This window comes from Diaphorina citri, unplaced genomic scaffold, assembly GCF_000475195.1.
Source record: "Diaphorina citri unplaced genomic scaffold, Diaci psyllid genome assembly version 1.1 scaffold192, whole genome shotgun sequence".
NCBI lineage: Eukaryota > Metazoa > Arthropoda > Insecta > Hemiptera > Psyllidae > Diaphorina > Diaphorina citri.
In genome coordinates this window covers 81,673-106,260 of record NW_007377629.1, presented here as the reverse complement: position 1 = coordinate 106,260, position 24,588 = coordinate 81,673, and the positions used below count along the sequence as shown (strand labels likewise).

At 40.8% G+C, this 24,588-nt stretch overlaps 1 protein-coding gene across 1 annotated transcript in view; it reads left to right on the top strand.

The window, feature by feature from the left end:
- Positions 1-24,514, top strand: part of LOC103505739 (adenylate cyclase type 2-like) — a 33,663-nt gene extending 9,149 nt beyond the window's left edge. Inside the window, exons 2-6 of the mRNA XM_026820993.1 lie at positions 10,698-10,970; positions 16,876-17,193; positions 19,885-20,079; positions 23,794-23,897; positions 24,481-24,514. Coding sequence (XP_026676794.1) covers positions 10,842-10,970; positions 16,876-17,193; positions 19,885-20,079; positions 23,794-23,897; positions 24,481-24,514 — 780 coding nt within the window. The 5' untranslated portion in view covers positions 10,698-10,841. The remainder of the gene's footprint in view (positions 1-10,697; positions 10,971-16,875; positions 17,194-19,884; positions 20,080-23,793; positions 23,898-24,480) is intronic.
- Positions 24,515-24,588: the final 74 nt, after the last annotated feature.

Here is a 24,588-nt window from a genome sequence, read left to right as displayed (position 1 = left end):
ACTTGCTCTCTCTCTCTCTCTCTCTCTCTCTCTCTCTCTTAGGATAAAGCGATAAAGTTCGCCCCCGGGCGGGAATCGAAGCCATGACCTACCTTGCTAACCATGCTGTCCAGGATGGCCTTCTACTTATATTTACATAGAGAGAAACTGAATGAGAGGTAGAGATAGAGAGGGAGAAGGGATAGAGAGAGAGAAAGGGATAGAGAAGGAGAGAAAGAGAGGGAGGAGAGAAATTAAATTTACCTGAAAGCAGTAGGCAAATAAAAGAGGAACAGAACACCAGATGGAAAGCAAATAGAGAGAGAGAGAGAGAGAGAGAGAGAGAGATGGACGGAGGAAGAGAGACAAAGAGAGAAACAGAATAAACTGGAGAGGTAAAATTTAATTACCTGCGTTGGAGAGGCTCTCTCTCTCTCATCTCTGTTATGTACACACAATAACTAGAGAGAGGAAGAGCGAATATGACACAAATGGATGAGAGAGACGGAAGTAAATCAAGAGGTACAGAGAGAGAGAGAGAGAGAGAGAGAGAGGGAGAGAGAGAAATGGCCCAAATGGGGGAGGGAAAGAATTGGAATAGGAGAAAGGGTTAGAGTTAGAATTATAGAGAAAGAGAAGGAGAAAGAGAGAGAGAGGGAGAAATTAATATACAGAGGGAGAAAGAGAGATAGAGAGAGAAAGAGAGCAAGGCAGTGAGAGAGAGAGAAAAATAAATAACACACAATAACTAGAGAGAGGAAGAGCGAATATGACACAAATGGATGAGAGAGACGGAAGTAAATCAAGAGGTACAGAGAGAGAGAGGGAGAGAGAGAAATGGCCCAAATGGGGGAGGGAAAGAATTGGAATAGGAGAAAGGGTTAGAGTTAGAATTATAGAGAAAGAGAAGGAGAAAGAGAGAGAGGGAGAAATTAATATACAGAGGGAGAAAGAGAGATAGATAGAGAGAGAGCAAGGGAGTGAAAGGGTTAGAGTTAGAATTATAGAGAAAGAGAAGGAGAAAGAGAGAGAGGGAGAAATTAATATACAGAGGGAGAAAGAGAGATAGAGAGAGAGCAAGGGAGTGAGAGAGAAAGAAATAAATAGAGAGAGAGAGAAATGGTTGACAATAACGAAATTTGTCAGCAATTATCGGGTTTCGGTGAAATGTTAATGCGCTCTCTCTCTCCCTCCCCATTTCCCCATGTACATTTATCTCTCTCCCTTTGCAAAGCGAAAGCTGTTGAGCTTGAACAATTTTGACAATGGAGGAAAATGGAAATTGGAAAATGTCCCCTCGATGTATTGTGTTTTGCTATTTGGGTCAGTGGTTCTCAGCCTTTTTTCCATCCGGGGACATCCATGAGATGGGTATGTGATTCCATTTGTGGATGGTTCTTTTCTGCTTAATTCTGTTCAAATAGCGGCCGAACCCGCCGTACCTGCCTCGGTGGCGTAGTGGTCAAGACGCTCGCCTGGTAAACAGGAGGGCGTGGGTTCGATCCCAGCCGAGGTATGGAATTTTATCCTCAATTATTTGAGAATTTGACCACATAATAATGGAGCTCTAAGGGTTAGGTGGTAGAGAACGCCTAAGGCGTTAACCTCGCCTAGTGGTTGCCTTCCACTCAAGATTCTATTATTACCTATTACATAAATATCCACATGAATTTTATACTACCTACTTTTGAACTTTTTCCATGGTATAACCCTAATAAATAGCCTCACTTCCGAGTACCTTTTAGAGAACCAACGAGGCGGCCAATTGCCACTTCTCATCCAGGGCCGACCAGAGGCACTTTTCATCCAGGGCCACTTTTCAGTCTCTTACAACCGGGCCCTGTGAGTCCATCAAGCTTCTAATGTAGAGGGTACTTAAAAACAATTTGGGTTTGAAAATTTTATTAATGCTCAGAGAGTGGTCCATTGGGAAACTAAGAGGTGGAGGGGGAGATGAGAGAGGGAGGAGGGGAAGAGGGAGGGACTGGAAGTTGGAGGGGGGAGGGGAATGACGAGGGAGAAATTTAAAAGGGGGGAGGAGAGGCTAGGAGGAGACAGGAAGAGGGAGAATATTAAAGGACTGGATGAGGGGAGGAAATTGGAGGGGGAGAGGGAGGGAAATGAAGAGGGCGAAAAGGAAAAGAGGGGGATGAGATGGGATATGTAGGAGAAGGATAAACGGAGAAGACGTAAGGGAAGAGGGGGAGATATATGAGGGAGAAAATTGAGGCAGAGGGGAAAGCGTAAGAGAGGGGAGAGAGAGAGAATAGAAAGGAGAAGAAAAGGGCAATAGAAAAAATACACAAAGAAGAGCAAGAGAGTAGAAAAAAGAAGAAAGGGAGGAGATAAGGAAGTGAGAAGGGGAGAGAGATGAGAAAAATTAAGAAGAGTGGAGAGAGACTAAGAGAGGGAGAAGATGGAAGAGAAACGAAAGGAGAACGGGAGATGGAAGAGGAGAAAATTTAGGGTATGAGAAAATTTTATGAGGGGGAGGGAATAGGAGGAGAAGGAGGGGAAGAGGAGAAGAAGGAGGGAGGGTAATATGGAACTAATGGGGATATAGGGGAGCCAAATGGGTTTAGACCAGTGAAGACTCTGGATGTCTACCAAAAATTTACCGTCAGAAATGTTGTCCAAAGCCAGTGATTATACACGTATTAGAATGGACCAATTCCCAATAGATTTGGAGAGGTTTGATAGAGACAAATGGGTTTAGACCAGTGAAGACTCTGGATGTCTACCAAAAATTTACCGTCAGAAATGTTGTCCAAAGCCAGTGATTATACACGTAGAATGGACCAATTCCCAATAGATTTGGAGAGGTTTGATAGAAGGAACTGTAACTGCTAAGGACTTATCGTCCCGAAATCGAAGAGAGAAGGAAGACAGGATAAGAGAAAGCCAGCCGTTCTGAGAAGGAATATTATCCCATCAGGTTAAAATCCGCCCCAGGCTGGAATGGACCCCGCGGCCTAGCGCTTACAAGGTAGACGCGCTACCAACCAAACTAACTAGGCTGGCTAAAGGGGATTTAGCTATTTTTTAGCCCGTAGTTTATTCGATCGTGATTAGAGAAAATCAGTACCTATGTACCTGCCTAATTTGTTTAATATTCAGTTTATTATTATTGTTCTCCCTTTATTCCTAATATTTATAATGTTAAGGTCACCCATCCATTTATTGGCCTTGCTCGGCGTAGCCTAACATAGCCCCAGCCGAGGTATGGAATTTTATCCTCAATATAATTTGACCACAATAATAGTAGTAGCCTACTGTTGGAGTAAAGGGACTTTTCAGTCCTATTCGAGCAGTATAAATAAGCACTATTATTATTATTATTATTATTTATTTTACTTTCGCCTCCTCCTCCTCCTCCTCTTTAATCTTTTTCTTCTCCTCCTTCTCCTTCTCCTCCGCCTGCTCCTATCACGAATCCTTCATTCCTTCTTAGCACGTAACCTAGCTGTTTTTCTCATGTTTCTTCCTCCTCCTCCTCCTTCTTCTTCTTCTTCTCCTTCTTCTTTTAAAGTGAACTAAGTTCTTACCTACGTTAGTAATAGTCAGTATCTACTAAAGAGTTGAAAGTGAACTTTCAGACCGCTGTAAAAGAGGACCCCTGTTGCTTTCGAAAGTTACGTCATTTCTACTTTCCACGATTTTCCACCGAAAAAGATTAGAGACCCCCGCCTGCCCTTTGTAAGTAGGTGTATGCCCGCCCTTTAGAATTTTAAACCCTTTTGTTATAAATCTGGAAAATACTCTTAGGGCGGAAAAAATTAATCTAAACATTGTTCTTTTTCTTGTCCCTCTTCTCTTTCTTCTTCTTTCCCTTCTTCTCCTCCTTTTCCCTTTTTTCGTTTCCTTCTCCTTCTTATCCTCCTTTTTCTTCTCCTCTTCCTTCTTTCCCTCGTCCTCCTTCTCTTCCTCTTGTTCCTCTTCTCCCTCTCCTTCTTCTCCTCCTACCTCTTAATCTTTTTCTCCCTCTCCTCTTCCTTCTTTTTCTCATCCTCTTCCTCCCTCTTCCTTCTCCTCCTCCTTCCTTCTCCCTCTGTCTCCTTCTTTTTCTTCTGGTCCTCATCCTCTCCCTCCTCCTCCTCCTCTTTTTTTCCTCTCTTCCTTCTTCTCCTCTTCCTCTTTTTCTCCTCCTCCACTTTTTTAATTCAAGTTTTAATTTCATCCCGTGCTAAAGTTGCTCTTCCACTCTGAGAGAAAGAGAAGGCCTCCACTTTTTTTAATTCAAGTTTTAATTTCATCCCGTGCTAAAGTTGCTCTTCCACTCTGAGAGATTAAAAGAGAAGGTGATGTTCTCCATGACAAAAGCTCGGAGATAACCCCCCTTTCATTTATCATGTCTGCAACAAGCGATGACGGAGGATTTCCCAAAAAAAGAGCTCACAAATTTTGACCCTTTCAAGCCCGGGGAACTTTTTGTTTTTACTTTAAACCGTGGACTTTGGGTCTAGAGGTCGATGGTTTGACTCCAAGTCAAGTCATTTTCCAAATAAGCTCAGAACGTTTACCCTTTTAAGCCTCGGAAAACCCCTTTTTAGTCCGTCCTTCCTTTATTATTTTCTCTGAGCCAATCATTGATCATCAAAATCAAATCATAAATTCTCTTTGTGAGTTTGTGCTACTCGATTAATTTGCTCTGTGGACTTTGGATCTGGAGGTTATTGGTTCGAGTCCAAGTCAAGCGGAAAACATATTTAGCCTACAGAATAAGTAAAATTCCTTTTTTTTCCATGTATTTTAACATGATTAGGAGGTAACGTAGGTACCTACAGATCTTCTTATTACCGTGAGTTGTTGTTGTTGTTGTTATTGTTGTTTATCATTTTTGTCAGTAGATGTCAACATCTACTACCATATCATTTTCGATAGGTATCTACTTAACTAAGCCTTTAATCAGTAAATTGTTAGTTGTATGTATTATTCTTTAACCCATCAAATATACGAGACCTTGTTTAGACTGCTGGGGTAAAAGGACTTTTCAGTCCCATTCGGGCAGGATAAACAGGGTATATTCTATTCTATTCTACCTACATAGATAGCTGCATATTGGTAAGTAGATGTAGGTAGGTGGGCACATCTCTCTTTTCTTCTATCTTTATCCTAATCGAATAGGACAATAGGTAGCACTTTTTAGTCCTATCCCATTTTTCCAGTTCAGCGAGGAAGTAAACAAGGTTAAAAGGTTTATTATTTTATATTTTGCCTCGAACTACATACCATTCAGGTGGTTTTACCTAATCTCTCCTCCTCTCCCTCCTCTCTTTCTCCCTCACCTCTCTCTCCCTCCCCTTCTTTTTCTTTTTACCCCTCCCACTCTCTCTCTTATCCCTCTCTCTTTTACTCCCCCCTCTCTCTCTCTCCTTCAAATCTCTCTCCTCTCTCCCCCTCTATCCTACTCTCTCCCTCCCCTCTCTCTTCTCTCTTATCTCTCTCTCTTTAACTCCTCCCTCTCTCTTTAACTCCTCCCTCTCTCTTTCACTCCCCCCTCTCTTTCTCTATTTATCCCTCCCTTCTCTCCTCTCTTTCCTTTAAATCTCTCACCTCTCTCCCTCCCCTCTCTCTTCTCTCGTTTTCTCTCTCCATATCTATATCTTTCTCCCCCACTCACCTAACTTACTGATGACGTTACCTAATCAATGTGCCCTTTGCATTCCACAAAGCATCCATGTCCAGTTACCCTTTGAATTTACAAAGCCTTCTGTAACGCTTTGTAAATACAAAGCCTACTACTATCAGGGAGAAGTCCTGAGTCCTTTTTTTTTCTGCACAAAAGATTGAAAGCTATACCTTCTGCTATTAAGGTATGTTTGTATTTCTTCCTTTCTTTTTTTTTTCAACCTCCTTCTCCTTTTCTTGTTCTTCTTCTTCCTCCTCTTCTTTTTAGTCCGTCCTTCCTTTTTTCTTCTTCTCTTTTCTTTTTTTTTCCTTTTCTTCTGACTCTTCTTCTCCTTATGCTTCTTTAGATACCCATTTATGTAGGTATGTCTGGATTTTTCTTCTCCTTCTTCTTTTTCTTCTTCTTCCTCTTCTTTTCCCCTTATTTTCCCTTCTCTTCCTTCAAGTTTTTCCTCTTCTTCTTTTCCCTCATCTTCCTTCTTATTCTTTCTTCTCGTCCCCATTCTTCTTGAGATACCCATTTACTTACCTCAGCCACTTTGCCCTAAGAGGAAGGACAAGAGAGAAAAAAATATCCCTCTCCAAACACTCTTTCTCCTCCTGAAAGTAAAGAGCACAAATATTGACTCCCCTCACAAACCGGAAGGGAAGGAAATGGAGGGAGAGGATAAATTCCCTTTTTAAAAGCAAAGTTTCCCTTGTGGACTGGAAAAACGAACCTCAGACATGAGATTTTAAAGGGAGAGGGAGAAAGGGGGAACAATGGGAGAGGAGGGAGAGAGAGAGAGGAAAGGGAAGGAAGACAAGGGAAGGAGATAGTGAATTGAAGGGAGAGTAAGACAGAGAGAGAGAGCAATAAAGAGGGGGAGCCTAATTGAAGAGAGTGAGAAAGAGAGGGATAGAGAGAGAGAGAGGAAGAAAGAGAGAAAGGGAGAGAGAGAGAGAGAGAGAGAGAAAAGGATTGAAGAAAGAGAGGGAGGGAGAAATAAAGGTAGATTCTTCGAATGGATTCATGATTTCGATATTTATTTACTTAAATTACCTAGCTCCTAGCTGTTTGTTGTGTTTGGGGAAATAAAGACATTGAAGGATTTTTTTTTACATTTTCTCACACAAATGAGCTCTGATCTTGAAATTTGTCGCGACGACCTATGAACTCAAAGCGAGAAAGTTTTAGATAACACTTCAGTCGTTAATTTAAGACCGGTTTTAGCGTCATCTATGTTAAGCTACGCCGAGCAAGGCCAATAAATGGATGGGTGACTTAAAGAAATAAAGGGAGAACGGGCTCTAGTCTTGATTTTAAATCATTACATGAAAGTAAAATCGAAAAATCAAATCAAGAGTAATAATAAACTGAATATTAAAAAATTAGGTAGGTACATAGGTACTGATTTTCTTTAATCACGATCGAATAAACTACGGGCTAAAAAATTCCCGGAGGGACGGGCCCAGCTTGTTTTTCTCTATCCTATTTTCCATGCGGTTTATTTTTTATTATTTTTCTCTTAGAAACCCGAAGACTCAAGAAATATGCGAGGATTAGCCTAGTTTTGATGTTCCATAGAACCTCGTTCTACAGAACCCTAAGCGTGATTTTTTTTATCCTATCTTTGTATAGAATTTTTATTAGAATATTTTCCCTCTTTTGAATTCCTGCTTGGGAGTGGAAGAGGGAATAAGAATAAGAAGAAGAAGAAGAGGAGGAGGAGGAGGAGGAGGAGGAGGAGGAGAGTAAAAAGGAGGAAGAAGAAGAAGAAGAAGAGGAAAAAAAGAACAATACTGAAAATCGGGGTTACTGGAGACGTGAATATGTAGACTTTTCTTTTCAATTGGTTCAATAGCTAGCCGTTCCCAGAACGAACCTTATCGCACGGACGCTTCTGTTTCACTTCGTAAATTTGCAATATTTAGCTCTCGGAACGGCTGTTTTCTCCTTTTCTTTTCTCGTAGATACGTACCTAAATATTATTTAAAAATATCGAATATCCCCTTTGACCCAATGTAACCCCGGTTTAGCGTATATTACCATAATAAAAATACTGTAGTGTCTTGATTCAATTTTTATGACGAAATGCAAGGAAATAAAATCTTTTATTACAACCATAACTTTGTTCCCTCCCTTTATTTCTTCCCTTTTCTTACCCTTTCTTTTCACTTCCTCCCCTCTTTCCTTTCCATTTTTCCCCCTACCCTCCTTCTTCTCATATCTCTTTTCTTCCTTTCCTCATTCCTTCCTCCCTTTCCTTACAATCTTTCTTCCCTTTCTCCCTCCTATTTCTTGTCTTACAATTTCTCTTCTCCCTCTTTTCTCACATATCCCACATTTCTCAATTCTCTACTTCTAATTTTCTTTTATCGAAACTGTAGTATCGGTATCTACTTGTCAGTTTGCTTTCTTCCTCAAATTCTGCAATTCTCCCTCCCATGTCTCTTTCTCCCTTACCCTTCCCAATTTTATTCAATTTCTCTTCTATTGTATTCTACCTACATAGATAGCTGCATATTGGTAAGTAGATGTAGGTAGGTGGGTACATCTCTCTTTTCTTCTATCTTTATCCTAATCGAATAGCACTTTTCAGTCCTATCCCAGTTTTCCAGTTCAGTGAGGGGGTAAACAAGGTTAAAAGGTTTATTATTTTATATTTTGCCTCGAACTACATACCATTCAGGTGGTTTTACCTAATCTCTCCTCCTCTCCCTCCTCTCTTTCTCCCTCACCTCTCTCTCCCTCTCCTTCTTTTTCTTTTTACCCCTACCTCTCCCTCAACATCCCTCTGTCTTTCTCTCACCTCCTTTTCCCCCCTCACCGCTCTCTCCTCCCCCTCTCTTTCTCTTTATCCCTCCCTCTCTTTCTCTTTATCCCTCCCTCTCTTTCTCTTATCCCTCTCTCTTTCACTCCTCCCTCTCTTTCACTCCCCCCCCTCTCTCTCTATTTATCCCTCCCTTCTCTCCTCTCTTTCCTTAAAATCTCTCTCCTCTCTCCCCTCCTCCCTCTCTTTCACTCCCCCCCCCTCTCTCTCTATTTATCCCTCCCTTCTCTCCTCTCTTTCCTTAAAATCTCTCTCCTCTCTCCCCCTCTATCCTACTCTCTCCCTCCCCTCTCTCTTCTCTCTTTTTCTCTCTCTATATCTATCTTTCTCCCCCACTCACCTAACTTACTGATGACGTTACCTAATCAATGTGCCCTTTGTATTCCACAAAGCATCCATGTCCAGTTGCCCTTTGAATTTACATTTACAAAGCCTTCTGTAACGCTTTGTAAATACAAAGCCTACTGCTATACTTTATCCTTTGTATTTACAAAGCGTCACAAGTCACAATGGACTTTGAAAAGGCTATCGGCCCATTCAATCTAATCTTGTGTCCATCGAAAGCTTTTTGAAACGTCGAAGCGCCTTTGTAGGTTAGGTTTTCCGTGTGTATACTCTGGCTAATTTCACCTTTGTTATTGTGACCTGTACTGAGGAAATTCAATTGAATGGTGTAACGCAGGGGAGCAACAGTGGTCCTTTATTGAATAATTAAAATTCCTATTGTACTGTATAATTAATATTGAAATTTTTGACCGATTTGAGTACTTTTTTTCGGCCAGTGGCGATAGTACCAGTTACCGACGAATCACCGAAGTTAAGCCACGTTGCGTGTGGTTGGTATCCGGATGGGAGACGACATTCTTCCTCAATATAAGCCATCTCCTCTTTCTGTTTTAGAACACACCACCACCATAATTTACGGTGACTGGCAGAGCGAAAATCCACCTTTCAGAAAGCAGTTTGGAACGGTGACCGACAAAGCCGCCAAAAATCCACCAATCAGAAAGCAGCTTTGACAGTTCTGAACCAATAGGAATCCAGCATGGAGAATCTGGAACGGTTACACGGGAAATATTGTGAGCGGCTCAAGCATGCGTTGTTTCGATCTTTGGTGTGCGTGTCCTCAGCCGCCTGTCTTCTCATTTTGGCCATGTATTTGATATTAGCAGATGTAAGTATTCAATGGATATTACTTTTTAATACCAATAAGTATAGGGATCCTATGCAAGGTAATGAGAAAGTATTGCACCGTCATTTTTTTTTTTCAAGAGTTTTGATAGAGGGAACTGTAACAACGGGACGGAGGTCTTGTCATCCCCAAAGAGAGAAGGAGGACAGGATAGCAGAAAACCATCCGATCCTAAGACGAACTTCATTTTAGGTATCTGTTAGGGACAAAGTTCTCCTTCTGGGAACTCCCTCCCTCGTTTTGGCAAAAAAATCCCTTGTCTGTTCTTTGAAAATCCCATCACTCCGGCCAAAGTTCCCCCATGCTGGCAATGTCTCCCTCATTCTCCCCTGAAATCTGAAATTCCCCCATGTTGGCAATTTCTCCAAAGATAAAGAACAAAGAGATGGTAAAGGAAAATGGATGGAACCTTTGCTCTAACCCTCCGAGCTAACTCTTTAGGGTATTTACCCTCTAAGCAGTCTGAGCTAACTTTTTGGGGGTATTTAGGGCCAGCCAGTCACGCTCCGACCTTATGAGGCCAGGTCTGTTCGACCTTGTTCGTCAGAGTTAGAGTAGGTACCCACGTCTTGTCGAAGGAATTGTAAATCCAAGTTAACGGTGTAGAAGGCGTAGATACGTCTTTTCGTACGTTTTGTTGCACGCTAATACGTAGCGTGTAAACGGTCCTTTAATTCCATCACAATGGACTTTGAAAAGGCTATCGGCCCATTCAATCTAATCTTGTGTCCATCGAAAGCTTTTTGAAACGTCGAAGCGCCTTTGTACCTCTTTGTAGGTTAGGTTTTCCGTGTGTATACTCTGGCTAATTTCACCTTTGTTATTGTGACCTGTACTGAGGAAATTCAATTGAATGCTGTAACGCAGGGGTGCAACAGTGGTCCTTTATTGAATAATTAAAATTCCTATTGTATTGTATAATTAATATCGAAAATTTTGACCGATTTGAGTACTTTTTCTCGGCCAGTGGCGATAGCACCAGTTACCGGCGAATCACCGAAGTTAAGCCACGTTGCGTGTGGTTGGTATCCCGTTTGGTGACGACATTCTTCCTTAATATAAGCCATCTTCTCTTTCTGTTTTAGAACACACCACCACCATAATTTACGGTGTCTGGCAGAGCGAAAATCCACCTATCAGAAAGCAGTTTGGAACGGTGACCGACAAAGCCCCAAAAATCCACCAATCAGAAAACAGCTTTGACAGTTCTGAACCAATAGGAATCCAGTATGGAGAATCTGGAACGGTTACACGGGAAATATTGTGAGCGGCTCAAGCATGCGCTGTTTCGATCTTTGGTGTGCGTGTCCTCAGCCGCCTGTCTTCTCATTTTGGCCATGTATTTGATATTAGCAGATGTAAGTATTCAATGGATATTACTTTTTAATACCAATAAGTATAGGGATCCTATGCAAGGTAATGAGAAAGTATTGCACCGTCATTTTTTTTTTTCAAGAGTTTTGATAGAGGGAACTGTAACAACGGGACGGAGGTCTTGTCATCCCCAAAGAGAGAAGGAGGACAGGATAGCAGAAAACCATCCGATCCTAAGACGAACTTCATTTTAGGTATCTGTTAGGGACAAAGTTCTCCTTCTGGGAACTCCCTCCCTCGTTTTGGCAAAAAAATCCCTTGTCTGTTCTTTGAAAATCCCATCACTCCGGCCAAAGTTCCCCCATGCTGGCAATGTCTCCCTCATTCTCCCCTGAAATCTGAAATTCCCCCATGTTGGCAATTTCTCCCCCATTATGTTAACTTTCCGTCTGAAGTCTCTACGTGAGAGGAAGGGGGCGATCATTTTTAGTTCCACCGTAGTTTCGTTATTTCGGAAACTTTGTACGGTGGTGAAGTCAGTGGCGTATTTTTAGCTAAATCCCCTTTAGCCAGCCTAGTTAGTTTGGTTGGTAGCGCGTCTACCTTGTAAGCGCTAGGCCGCGGGGTCCATTCCAGCCTGGGGCGGATTTTAACCTGATGGGATAATATTCCTTCTCAGAACGGCTGGCTTTCTCTTATCCTGTCTTCCTTCTCTCTTCGATTTCGGGACGATAAGGAAAGTAATGTAATCGGGTCAAATTTTCGATGGTCAGTTTTTAGTGCCAAAACACGTTTTGAGGTCCCTAGAGCCTAAATCCAAAGTTTCAGCCATTGGTCCGTGTGTGTATCTGTGTGTCTGTAAACAAAATATCTCGAGAACGGTAAGAGCTAGCGAGATGAAATTTGGTAAGTAGCTGTCAAATGTGACAAGGATGCGACGCGAAACTTTTGGTTAAGATCTGTGCATTGGTTGGCGGCATTTTACCGCTTTTTGGCGGTTTTCGGTTTCGGTCTAGTTTAACAATATCTCGGGAACGGTATGAGCTAGAGACTTGAAATTTGGTATGTAGTTCACAAATGTGACAAGGATGCAACAGAAAACGTTTAGTTAAGATAGGTGCTGCGCTTGGAGGTATTTTGACCGCTTTTGGACGGATTTCGACCGTTTTTTGGCGGTTTTCAGCTATACCGATTAAACGGTTAGAGATATGGTAAAAGTTAGGGTAAAATAATACTCAAATAAGCATCATTCAATAGGATAAAGAAAGTCGTGTGATGTTCACACCAGATTTTTTACATAAAGCTAAATCAAAATTTTGAAGGTGTACCTTCAAAATCAAGCCCCCCGAAAAATTTAGGCAAGAACCGCCTATGCCCAGCAGTCTAAACAAGGTCTCGTATATTTGATGGGTTAAAGAATAATACATAGGTACAACTAACAATTCAGTAAAAAGACCTTGCTTAGCTAGAAAAACAATACTTTCTCATTACCTTGTATAGGTTCCCTATACGTAAGGATAATAGAAAGTAAAAACTTCATTTAGGTCATTTAAAAAAAGAAAAAAAAATACAAGCAAGGCCAGAACAGAGAAATTGAATAAAATTGGAAAGGGTAAGGGAGAAAGACATATGGGAGGGAGAATTGCAGAATTTGAGGAAGAAAGCAAACTGACACAAGTAGATACCGATACTACAGTTTCGATAAAAGAAAATTAGAAGTAAAGAATTGAGAAATGTGGGATATGTGAGAAAAGAGGGAGACGAGAAGAGAAATTGTAAGAAACGAAATAGGAGGGAGAAAGGGAAGAAAGATTGTGAGGAAAGGGAGGAAGGAATGAGAAAAGGAAGAAAAGAGATATGAGAAGAAGGAGGGTAGGGGGAAAAGGAAAGGAAAGAGGGGAGGAAGTGAAAAGAAAGGGTAAGAAAAGGGAAAGGAATAAAGGGAGGGAATAAAGTTATGGTTGTAATAAAAGATTTTATTTCCTTGCATTTCGTCATAAAAATTGAATCAAGACGACAAGTAGATAAAAGAAAATTAGAAATACAGATACAGTTTCGATAAAAGAAAATTAGAAATAGAGAAATGCAGACAGAATATGTGAGAAAAGAGGGAGACGAGAAGAGAAATTGTAAGACAAGAAATAGGAGGGAGAAAGGGAAGAAAGATTGTGAGGAAAGGGAGGAATGAGAAAAGGAAGAAAAGAGATATGAGAAGAAGGAGGGTAGGGGGAAAAGGAAAGAGGGGAGGAAGTGAAAAGAAAGGGTGAGAAAAGGGAAGGAATAAAGGGAGGGAACAAAGTTATGGTTGTAATAAAAGATTTTATTTCCTTGCATTTCGTCATAAAAATTGAATCAAGATACGAATCCTAATTATTATTATTATTATTGTTATTTATCACGAATCCTACATCCCTTCTTAGCACCTAACCGAGCTGTTTTTCTCCTTCTTCCTCCCTCTTCTTCTCCTCTTCCTCCTCCACCTACTGTTCTCTTTCTCCTCCTCCTTCTTCTTTTTTCTTCACTTTCTTTACTCTCGCTTTTTAGCCCGTCCTTCCTTTATTATGACGATAGTAATACTATTGTATTCGCTTCGGTGTCGTCTGTCTGTCCCCATAGAAGGACTTATCCAAACCTGGTCGACCTAATATATATCAAATGAAAGGTCTTTTTACCAGGAACACGAAAATGGTGGTGCAAATTTTGTCCAAAAAATCAACCCCCCCCCCAAAAAAAAATAATTAAAAAAAATAAAGGTTTTTGGGGGGATTTTTTTCACATTTTCTCACACAAATGAGCTCTGGATCTTGAAATTTGTCGCGACGACCTATGAACTCAAAGCGAGAAAGTTTTAGATAACACTTCAGTCGTTATTTTAAGACCGGTTTTAGCGTCACCTATGTTAAGCTACGCCGAGCAAGCCAGAGGGCCAGACTACCAACTAAGCTAACTAGGCTGGCTTCAAGAGTTTTGATAGAGGGAACTGTAACAATGGAACGGAGGTCTTGTCATCCCCAAAGAGAGAAGGAGGACAGGATAGCAGAAAACCATCCGATCCTAAAACGAACCTCATTTTAGGTATCTGTTAGGGATAAAGTTCTCCTTCTGGGAACTCCCTCCCTCGTTTTGGCAAAAAATCCCTCGTCTGTTCTTTGAAAATCCCATCACTCCGGCCAAAGTTCCCCCATGCTGACAATTTTTCCCCCCATTCTCCCCTGATATTCCCCCATGTTGGCAATTTCTCCCCCAATATGTTAACTTTCCGTCTGAAGTCTCTACGTGAGAGGAAGGGGGCGATCATTTTTAGTTCCACCGTAGTTTCGTTATTTCGGAAACTTTGTACGGTGGTGAAGTCAGTGGCGTATTTTTTGCTAAATCCCCTTTAGCCAGCCTAGTTAGTTTGGTTGGTAGCGCGTCTACCTTGTAAGCTCTAGGCCGCGGGGTCCATTCCAGCCTGGGGCGGATTTTAACCTGATGGGATAATGTTCCTTCTCGGAACGGCTGGCTTTCTCTTATCCTGTCTTCCTTCTCTCTTCGATTTCGGGACGATAACTACGATAAGTCCTTAGCAGTTACAGTTCCCTCTATCAAACCTCTCCAAATCTATTGGTAATTGGTCCATTCTACGTGTATAATCACTGGCTTTGGACAATGGCGCTCGCCTGGTAAACAGGAGGGCGTGGGTTCAATCCCAGCCGAGGTATGGGATTGTATCCTCAATATAATTTGAGAATTTGACCAAACATCAACAATGAGATTTTGAAAATACGAAACACATAGGATAGAGAGAGAGAGAGAGTGAAGGATGAAGAGACAAAAAGGGGAGAAAGAGAGAGACAGAAGAGTCCTAAAAGGTCCTTGTCACCGGACTTCCTTAGGGAGAAGTCCTGAGTCCTTTTTTTTCTGCACAAAAGATTGAAAGCTATACCTTCTGCTAAGGTATGTTTGTATTTCTTTTTTTTTTTTTACCTCCTTCTCCTTTTCCTGTTTTGAGAGAGAAAGAGAGAGAGAGAGAGAGAGAGAGAGAGAGAGAGAGAGACGAAAGGAAAGAGAAGGATGGAGAGGCAAAAAGGGGAGAAAGAGAGAGACAGAGTCCTAAAAGGTCCTTATCACCGGACTTCCTTAGGGAGAAGTCCTGAGTCCTTTTTTTTGCACAAAAGATTGAGAGCTATACCTTCTGCTAAGGTATGTTTGTATTTCTTTCTTTCTTTTTTTCAACCTCCTTCTCATTTTCCTGTTCTTCTTCTTCTTCCTCCTCCTCTTTTTTCTTCTTCTCTTTTCTCTTTTTTTCCTTTTCTTCTGACTCTTCTTCTCCTTATGCTTCTTTAGATACCCATTTATGTAGGTATGTCTGGATTTTTCTTCTCCTTCCTCTTCTTTTTCTTCTTCCTCTTCTTTTCCCCTTATTTTTCCTTCTCTTCCTTCAATTTCCTATTCCTTCTTCTTTAGATACCCATTTATGTAGGTATGTCTGGATTTTTCTTCTCCTTCCTCTTCTTTTTCTTCTTCCTCTTCTTTCCCCCCTTATTTTCCCTTCTCTTCCTTCAACTATTTCCTCTTCTTCTTTTCCCTCATCTTCCTTCTTATTATTTCTTCTCGTCCCTATTCTTCTTGAGGTACCCATTTACTTACGTCAGCCACTTTGCCCTAATGGGAAGGACAAGAGAGAAAAAATATCCCTCTCCAAACACTCTTTCTCCCCCTGAAAGTAAAGAGCACAAATATTGACTCCCCTCACAAACCGGAAGGGAAGGAAATGGAGGGAGAGGATAAATTCCCTTTTTAAAAGCAAAGTTTCCCTTGTGGACTGGAAAAACGAACCTCAGACATGAGATTTTAAAGGGAGAGGGAGAAAGGGGGAACAATGGGAGAGGAGGGAGAGAGAGAGAGGAAAGGGAAGGAAGACAAGGGAAGGAGATAGTGAATTGAAGGGAGAGTAAGACAGAGAAAGAGAGAGAGAGCAATAAAGAGGGGGAGCCTAATTGAAGAGAGTGAGAAAGAGAGGGATAGAGAGAGAGAGAGGAAGAAAGAGAGAAAGGGAGAGAGAGAGAGAGAGAGAGAGAAAAGGATTGAAGAAAGAGAGGGAGGGAGAAATAAAGGTAGATTCTTCGAATGGATTCATGATTTCGATATTTATTTACTTAAATTACCTAGCTCCTAGCTGTTTGTTGTGTTTGGGGAAATAAAGACATTGAAGGATAAAGAACAAAGGGATGGTAAAGGAAAATGGATGGAACCTTTGCACTAACCCTCCAAGCTAAGTAGCTAACTCTTTAGGGTATTTACCCTCTAAGCAGTCTGAGCTAACTTTTTGAGGGTATTTAGGGCCAGCCAGTCACGCTCCGACCTTTTGAGGCCAGATCTGTCCGACCTTGTTCGTCAGACCGTCTGATACTTAGGGTCGAATTTTAAAACCGGATTACCTTTTAGGAGCGGTTAGGCTTAGAGTGTTCGGAGAGGTTTTAAGATTTTTTTTTAAAACTACTTTCAGTTCCTGTCTTAGTTAGTCAAACTAATTGTCCAACATTACTTTCCCACATAGAATAGCTCTCCTAGAACCTAATCCTGACCACAGGATTAAATGATAATCCTAGTTTAAAATTCGGCCCTTAGTTAGAGTACCCACGTCTTGTCGAAGGAATTTTAAATCCAAGTTAACGGTGTAGAAGGCGTAGATACGTCTTTTCGTACGCTTTGTTGTACCATAATACGTAGCGTGTGAACGGTCCTTTAATTCCGTTTTTCGGCTCTGTGCTTGGAGATCGGGGTGCACTCAGCCTCGTGAGGACAATTGAGTAGCTACTTTAATCGAGAAGCGACCAGTGGCGACATTACCAATGTGAAAAGATTATTGAAAGATGGACATTGATTGCAAAGGGGGCACACATATGTAAATTCACAATTTTTGATATTTTTTACATAAGATAGGTATTTTGTTCTTATCTTTTTCAGGAAATCCAGCTCGACCAAGTCCTGGTTCTAGCGGTTCTCAACCTGCTCCTCCTTCTCCTCCTCGGCCTCAGTCACACCTCCAACGCCCGCCTCCTCCTCCTCCTCTCAGCGCTTCTCATTTCCATTCTCTACACATCAGCCCTCAGTTTGGCCAGTCACGTGACTGTTCTGGTAGTTTGGCTGTTGGTTATGGCGACGCATACCATGCTGCCGGTTAGTTTGTGCGTGGCTGGCGGCCTTGGCGGCGGTCTGATTGGCGGCTTTGTCGGCTTCGTGTACGCGTGCGAGTTCTACGGCCTGGAGTTCTCGTACGAGCGGGTGAGTTTTTATTTGAATTTTATTTATGCACACTAGTTGTTGTTGTAGCAATGTAGCCAGTCTGGCTGAGGGACGTTAAACAGGGAGTATACCACCAGCCTGAATTCTCCTTGCTAAAGAAATAGCAAAGGTTGAGTGCGAAGGACATCCACTCGTAAAATTTGTAGCCAAAACCAAATGTCAGCGCAAAGCAATCACCCTAGTTAGGGCTGATTGAGACTGTAAGGTCTCGTCCCGCAATGGAAGAGAGAAGGAAAAAAATCAGTCTAAAAATTTGTAGGGAAAGGGCCTTATTTAGTTACTTAAAGTGGACTTGACTTAGTTGTTAAAGAGTCTTTATGCAATATGTATTTCCCCCCCCCACATTTTTCCCACAATGATTTTTTTCAGCCCATTTTTCTTTTAAGCTCTCACATCGATCATCCGTATACATCCTGAAATTCCCACATATGAACATTATATTTCCCAGGCCATTAAGTTTTTTTTTTTTTTTTTTTTTTTGGGGGAAAAAAAACCCTTTCTACATTTTTTTTTTTATCTTTTTTTTTCTAACTTTTAATAATGGATTACACATTGTCATGCAATTTTTCATGATGTATCATTCCCTCCCTCTCTCTCTCTCTCTTTCTTTTACCCTCTCTCATGCTCCCCCTCTCTCTCGTTCCTCTCCTTTCTTTCTTTCTCCCTCTAATTCTTTTACCCTCTCTCTGCCTCTGTCTCTTCTCTCTACTTCCCTCTCATTCCCCTCTCTCTCTCTCTCTCTCTCTCTCTCTCTCTCTTTCTCCTCCTTTTTGTACCCCCTCCAGTCTCTCTTTCCATTTCTTTCTCCTCTCTCTACTTGCCTCTCTTACTCTATCTTTTTCTCTTTCTTTGCCTCTCCTTTTCTCTTTCTTTAGCAAGGGAAACTCAGGCTGTCTCCTAGCCTCTCCTCCCCCCTTTTAAATTTCTCCCTCGTCATTCCCCTCCCCCCTCCAACTTCCAGTCCCTCCCTCTTCCCCTCCTCCCTCTCTCATCTCCCCCTCCACCTCTTAGTTTCCCAATGGACCACTCTCTGAGCATTAATAAAATTTTCAAACCCAAATTGTTTTTAAGTACCCTCTACATTAGAAGCTTGATGGACTCACAGGGCCCGGTTGTAAGAGACTGAAAAGTGGCCCTGGATGAAAAGTGCCTCTGGTCGGCCCTGGATGAGAAGTGGCAATTGGCCGCCTCGTTGGTTCTCTAAAAGGTACTCGGAAGTGAGGCTATTTATTAGGGTTATACCATGGAAAAAGTTCAAAAGTAGGTAGTATAAAATTCATGTGGATATTTATGTAATAGGTAATAATAGAAACTAAGCTTGTCTACTCCCTGTTTAACGTCCCCCAGCCAGACTAAGCTGGTCTACTCCCTGTTTAACGTCCCCCAGCCAGACTAAGCTTGTCTACTCCCTGTTTAACGTCCCCCAGGCAGACTAAGCTGGTCTACTCCCTGTTTAACGTCCCCCAGCCAGCCATCCAGTGTGCCCCTTGGTGCTCCCTGCGCCCCTAAATATATCCGCATGTAGTATGCGCCCTAAATATGCCCCTGGACACTTTCTGGTCACCTCAATACACACCCACACAAGGGCGTAGTCCTGCACCTGTGTGTACCTCTGGGTAAACAGTTAAACAATGTCCACATTGCCTCACAACTCACACGAAAGTTCAATTCTCTGGAGAGTCTGGGTTCTGGTGGGAAGAGGAAGAGGAGAAGGGAGGGGGAGGGAGGGAGGATGAGGAAGAGGGGAAGGAGGGAGGGAAGAGGAATAGGGGAACGTTGAGAGGGGGTAGAGGTTAGGCATGGAAAGGTGAAGGAGGAAGAGAGAAAAAGCTAGGAGGAAGAGAAAGAGGGAGGAGGATGAGAGAAGAGGCTAGGGAGAGGATGTAGATGACAAGGAGAAGAAGGAAGAGAGGAAAGGCAAGGAAGAAGAAGAAGGGGGAGGAGGGGAGAGGGGGTAGAGGTTAGGCATGGAAGGGGAAAAGGGGGAGGAGATGACGAGGGGGAGGAGAAGGGGACGGACAAAGAGAGAAGAGGATAGAAGAAAAAGAGAAAAGGGGGGGAAAAGGAAGGAAGGAAGGAGGTAACCGAAGGAAATGACGAGGGGTTGAGAGGCGGAAAGAGGAGGGGGTAGGTTAATTACGAGAATTATGTTTCCATTTTCTAATAATAATAATAGACTCTTGAGTGGAAGGTAACCACTAGGCGAGGTTAACGCCGGGGGCGTTTTCTACCACCTAACCCTTAGAGCTCCATTATTATGTGGTCAAAATCTCAAATAAATGAGGATAAAATTCCATGCCTCGGCTGGGATCGAACCCACGCCCTCCTGTTTACCAGGCAAGCGTCTTGACCACTACGCTACCGAGGCAGGTTTTCTTTTCCTCCTCTTTTTCTCTTTCCCCTTCCTTTTCTCCTTCTTTCTCCTCCACTTTCTCCTCTTTCTTCTCGTTGTCTTTCTCTTCCTGTTTCTTCTTCTCTCCTTCCATTAATTCAAGAAATAACAATAGATATAGTAGGTATAATTATATGTTATTAAGTAGGTAGGTATACCTACCTGTTACATTACCTAAATTACAATACCTGTTACATTATTTCATTATTGTATTTTCGCTCCATCTCAATGTGTTTTTCGTTTCTTCTAATTCACCTGTTTTTTCTTCTGTTTCACAGCTGGCGTCCGACATTCTGTTTCTCCTAGCGGCCAAGGTGACCGGTATCTACTACCGTCTCATGACCGAGAGGACCCACCAGAAAACCTTCGAGGGCACCAAAACCTGTATTGAGTCCAGGGTGAAGCTGGAATGCGAGCGGGAACAACAGGAACAGCTCCTCCTGTCAGTCATACCGGCTTATATTGCTGCTGAGGTGAGAATAGAATAGAATAGAATAGAATAGGTATAGAATGGAATAGGATAACATAAAGTAGAATTAATTTGGTTAGGAATAGAATAGAATAGAGTAGAATAGAATAAAATTGAATCCCGGGTGAAACTAGAATGTGAGAGGGAACAACAAGAACAGCTCCTCCTGTCAGTCATACCGGCTTATATTGCTGCTGAGGTAAGAATAGAATAGAATAGGTATAGAATGGAATAGGATAACATAAAGTAGAATTAATTTGGTTAGGAATAGAATAGAATAGAGTAGAATAGAATAAAATTGAATCCCGGGTGAAACTAGAATGTGAGAGGGAACAACAGGAACAGCTCCTGCTGTCCGTCATACCGGCTTATATTGCTGCTGAGGTAAGAATAGAATAGAATAGGCATAGAATTTCCCTTTATTTAATTCTTCTCGACCCTTTTCTCTTTTTTTTCTCAAGTTTTCGGGTTTCTCTCTCTCTCTATTTTATTCCAATCAATAATGACCATCAGTAACTTAATTAGCGTTAAGCACTAAACGTACCTTTGCCATCTCAAGTACCTACTTACCATTAAATACGTATAATAAGAACGGGAAGAAGATGGAGAATAAGAAAAAGAAGGAGAAGAGGAGGAGGAAGTGTAGAAGAAGAAGGAGAAGTAGAAGAAGAACAAGGAGGAGAAGAAGAAGAAAAAGAAAAAGGAGGAGAAGGAGAAGGAAAAATAGAAGGAGAAGAAGAGAAGCAGAAGGAGAAAAAAGCTCTAAAACCCCCCCTATTAACATATTTTAATATTAATAGGGCATTTTAGAGCCATTATTTTTTTTTTAATATTGAGCACTAGTAGTTCAGTGAACCGTAAAAAAAGGAATATATAATATATTTTTTTAATGAATTTTAATTATGTGCATAAAAGCTGGCCACAAATCTTTCCCCCGATTTTTTTTTTTTATTTATTTTATTATTGTTATTTTTTTTTAGAGGTTTGACAGAGGGAACTGTAACTGCTATGGTCTTATCGTCCCGAAAGGGAAGAAAGAAGGAAGACAGGATAGGAGAAAGCCGGCCGTAGACATTAAAAAAAAAAAAAAAAAAAACAGTATGCAAATAAAAACAAGGTAGATTTTAACTTGCAGAATAAGACATTAAAAAAAAAAAAAAAAAAACAGTATGCAAATAAAAACAAGGTAGATTTTAACTTGCAGAATAAATAAATAGTTACCTACGTAGGTAGATAAATACATAAATAAATAAAATTCATAGAAAAGTATTTACAGTATTTTTTTTTTCTTCTAATTATGAATCTCACAACAAAACTCCTTAGTTAGTTGAAAAAACAGCTGTTTTTTTTTCTAAACAAGTAAAAATAAATTGTAGGTATTCAGTGACGACTTTCTAATTATGTCAATTTAAAATTCGAAACTTAAACAGTGGCGGAGCTGTACTGGGGCACAACCAGTGGTAACACCCTTGATGTCATGCAGAAGGTGCCGGGTTCGATGCCCATCACCGACAAAAAAGTGTACTTTAAATTGTACAAAAATTTTTATTATTGCTTCATTACAAATTATCATCAGAATGATTTCCCCAAATTAAATCGATCCCATTGGCTAAGGAAACCTAGACCCTTGACAAATGGAGTGTGCCTGAAGGTTTATTTCCAAGGGTTACTTTCTGGTGTTCTCTTGTTGACCCAACACCTGAATTGACTCGCCCATCTGATGAGGGCCTACGAATATGATCATGGTACGACACAGACCACACGAGTCTAATGTGACAGTTATTTACGTAATTCTGAGAGTAGTTTATTATTTCATTTCATTATTTTTTCATTATATTTCGTTTTATTCACGATTTTTATATTCTTATCATTTATTTTCCTTTCCACGACTGAATTCTACAGCATTTCTATGAACATACTTCTCGTTATTATTATTAATATTTTTTATTATTATTATTAATATTTATTAATATTTATTATTATTATTATTATTATTATTATTATTATTATTATTATTAAAAAGTTGGGAAAAATACATATTAAAAGAAAGTTATTTCTAGTCACGGAATAAAACCTACATAGTTTGTTTTACTTCGAACAAGAAGAGTTTATTAAGGATTTTTTTCTTTCTTTCTAAAATGTTCATAGTTGCGAAAATATTTTCATTAGGAATTTTTAATAGGTTTTATTTCATTATTATTATTTCTTCTGAAAATTGCATAGTTGTGGAAATTTTCAGTTCCTTAATCTACATATTTACCCGTCTCCTCTGTATACATTTATGAATCAAGTTGTACATAAAATTGTAAAAAAAAGCTCTGGTCTTTGGATCCAAAATCCGAATATATAAAAAAATAAAAGTAGGTACCGTAATTTTAATTATTTTTCATACAAATAAAGGCTTCCGAAAATTCAAAATTCCACAATTTTTAATTAGAACAGCTCTAACCTAGAAAAAAGAAGAAGAAGAAGAAGAAGAAGAAGAAGAAGAAGAAAAAAAAAGCATAAATCAGGGGCAATGTCAACATCCCATCCCAATTGTCATTTTCTTTTGCAGTCATTTCTCTCTCTCTCTCTCTCTTTGTTTACATTTATTTCTTCTGTTTACATTTATTTCTCTTGTTTACATTCCTCGAATGAAGAAATGTGCCTCACTGCGGAAAATCGCAAAAGGTCCGACTCTGTTTAATTATTTCAATTTAAATGTCTAATTAAATATGGTTTATTTAGTCAGGAAAGGCAGGATAGTGTTTTTTTTTCCTTCAAGTGTTTTTTTTTTTAAAATTTATGAATGAAAATCTTCAGGAGAGAGAGAGAGAGAGAGAGAGAGAGAGAGAGAGAGAGAGAGAGAAAAGAGGGCGTCTTTTTTTCCAAGAGGTTTGATAGAGGGAACTGTATCTGCTAAGGTCTTATCGTCCCGAAAGCGAGGAGAAAAGGAAAACAGGGTGGGAGAAAGTCAGCCGTTCGGAGAAAGAACCTTATGTCTTCAGTATAAAATACGCCACGGGTGGGAAGCGAACTCACGACCTAGCGCTCAGTGGCGTAGCGTGTATGTATGGCGTGTATGGCGGCCATACAACTCAAAAGTCACAGGGTGGGAGAAAGTCAGCCGTTCGGAGAAAGAACCTTATGTCTTCAGTATAAAATACGCCACGGGTGGGAAGCGAACTCACGACCCAGCGCTTACAAGGCAGACGCGCTACCGTCCAAGTTAAGGAGACTGGCAGTTCCATCTTTACATTAAATAATAATTACATTACAGGTAGCTCCTTCTATTCAGAAGGTTGTTCTGTACCTACTGTGATGGGACTTGGTAGACCTGTGCATGAGCCCTACAAGGCCCTACACTTGAATTTAGACCACGCTACGCCACTGCTAGCGCTTACAAGGCAGACGTGCTACCGTCCAAGTTAAGGAGGCTGGCAGTTCCATCTTTACATTAAATAATAATTACATTACAGGTAGCTCTTTCTATTCAGAAGGTTGTTCACAGCCGATTTCTTGCATTCTACAAAGGTTGCCGTCCATTCCATGCTGTTGTCAATTCATTTTCTCCATGTATTACTTTCTATTACTAATGTAGGTATAGCGGAGCTATACTAGTATAATGAGAAAGTATTGCAATCGGTCCAAATTTTCCAAAAAGGGAAATGGTAGGAAATATCCGGTTTGAGATCCCCTGATGTCAAAAAAGTGATTTCTTTCCTTGTGATTCCAGGTGAAACGCAGTATCATGTTAAAGATGGCGGATGCTTGCCAGGACATTTCCAACAAGCAGACCAGCTTTCACGAGATGTATGTACAACGTCACAACAATGTCAGGTGAGAATATGGAAAAAATAAGGAATCAGGAAGAATAAGAGAAAACAGGAGAAGGAAAAAGAAAGAGGAAGAGATAGAGAAAAGAATAGAAGAGAAACGAGATGGAAGAAAAAAAGAAGAGAAGGGAAAAGAAAAAGTGAATGGAAGGGAAGAGGAGAAGAAGAAGAAGGAGAAGGAGAAGAAGAAGAAGGAGGAGGAGGAGAAGAAGAAGAAGAAGGAGAAGAAGGAGAAGGAGAAGAAGAAGAAGAAGGAGGAGAAGGAGCGTTGCACCGATCTTAACCAAAAGTTTCGTGTCGCATCCTTGTCACATTTGACAGCTACATACCAAATTTCAAGTCTTTAGCTCTTACTGTTCTCGAGATATTTTGTTAACAGACAGACAGTCAGACAGACAGAAGGAAGGACAGACACACGGACCAATGGCTGAAACTTTGGATTTAGGCTCTAAGGACCTCGAAACGTGTTTTGGCACTCAAAACTGACCATCGAAAATTTGATCCGAATATACATATTACTTTCCTTCCTATGCGATAAGGAGACTAAAAACTCGCCTACAAAACTACAAAATACGTTCTGCATGCAGGAGCACACCATTGTTTAAAAGCCCGGAAGCCTGAATCCCCATTACTAGCACCAATGGCCATAATTATCATTGTCAGGTTAATAAACCATAATTATCATTGTCAGATTA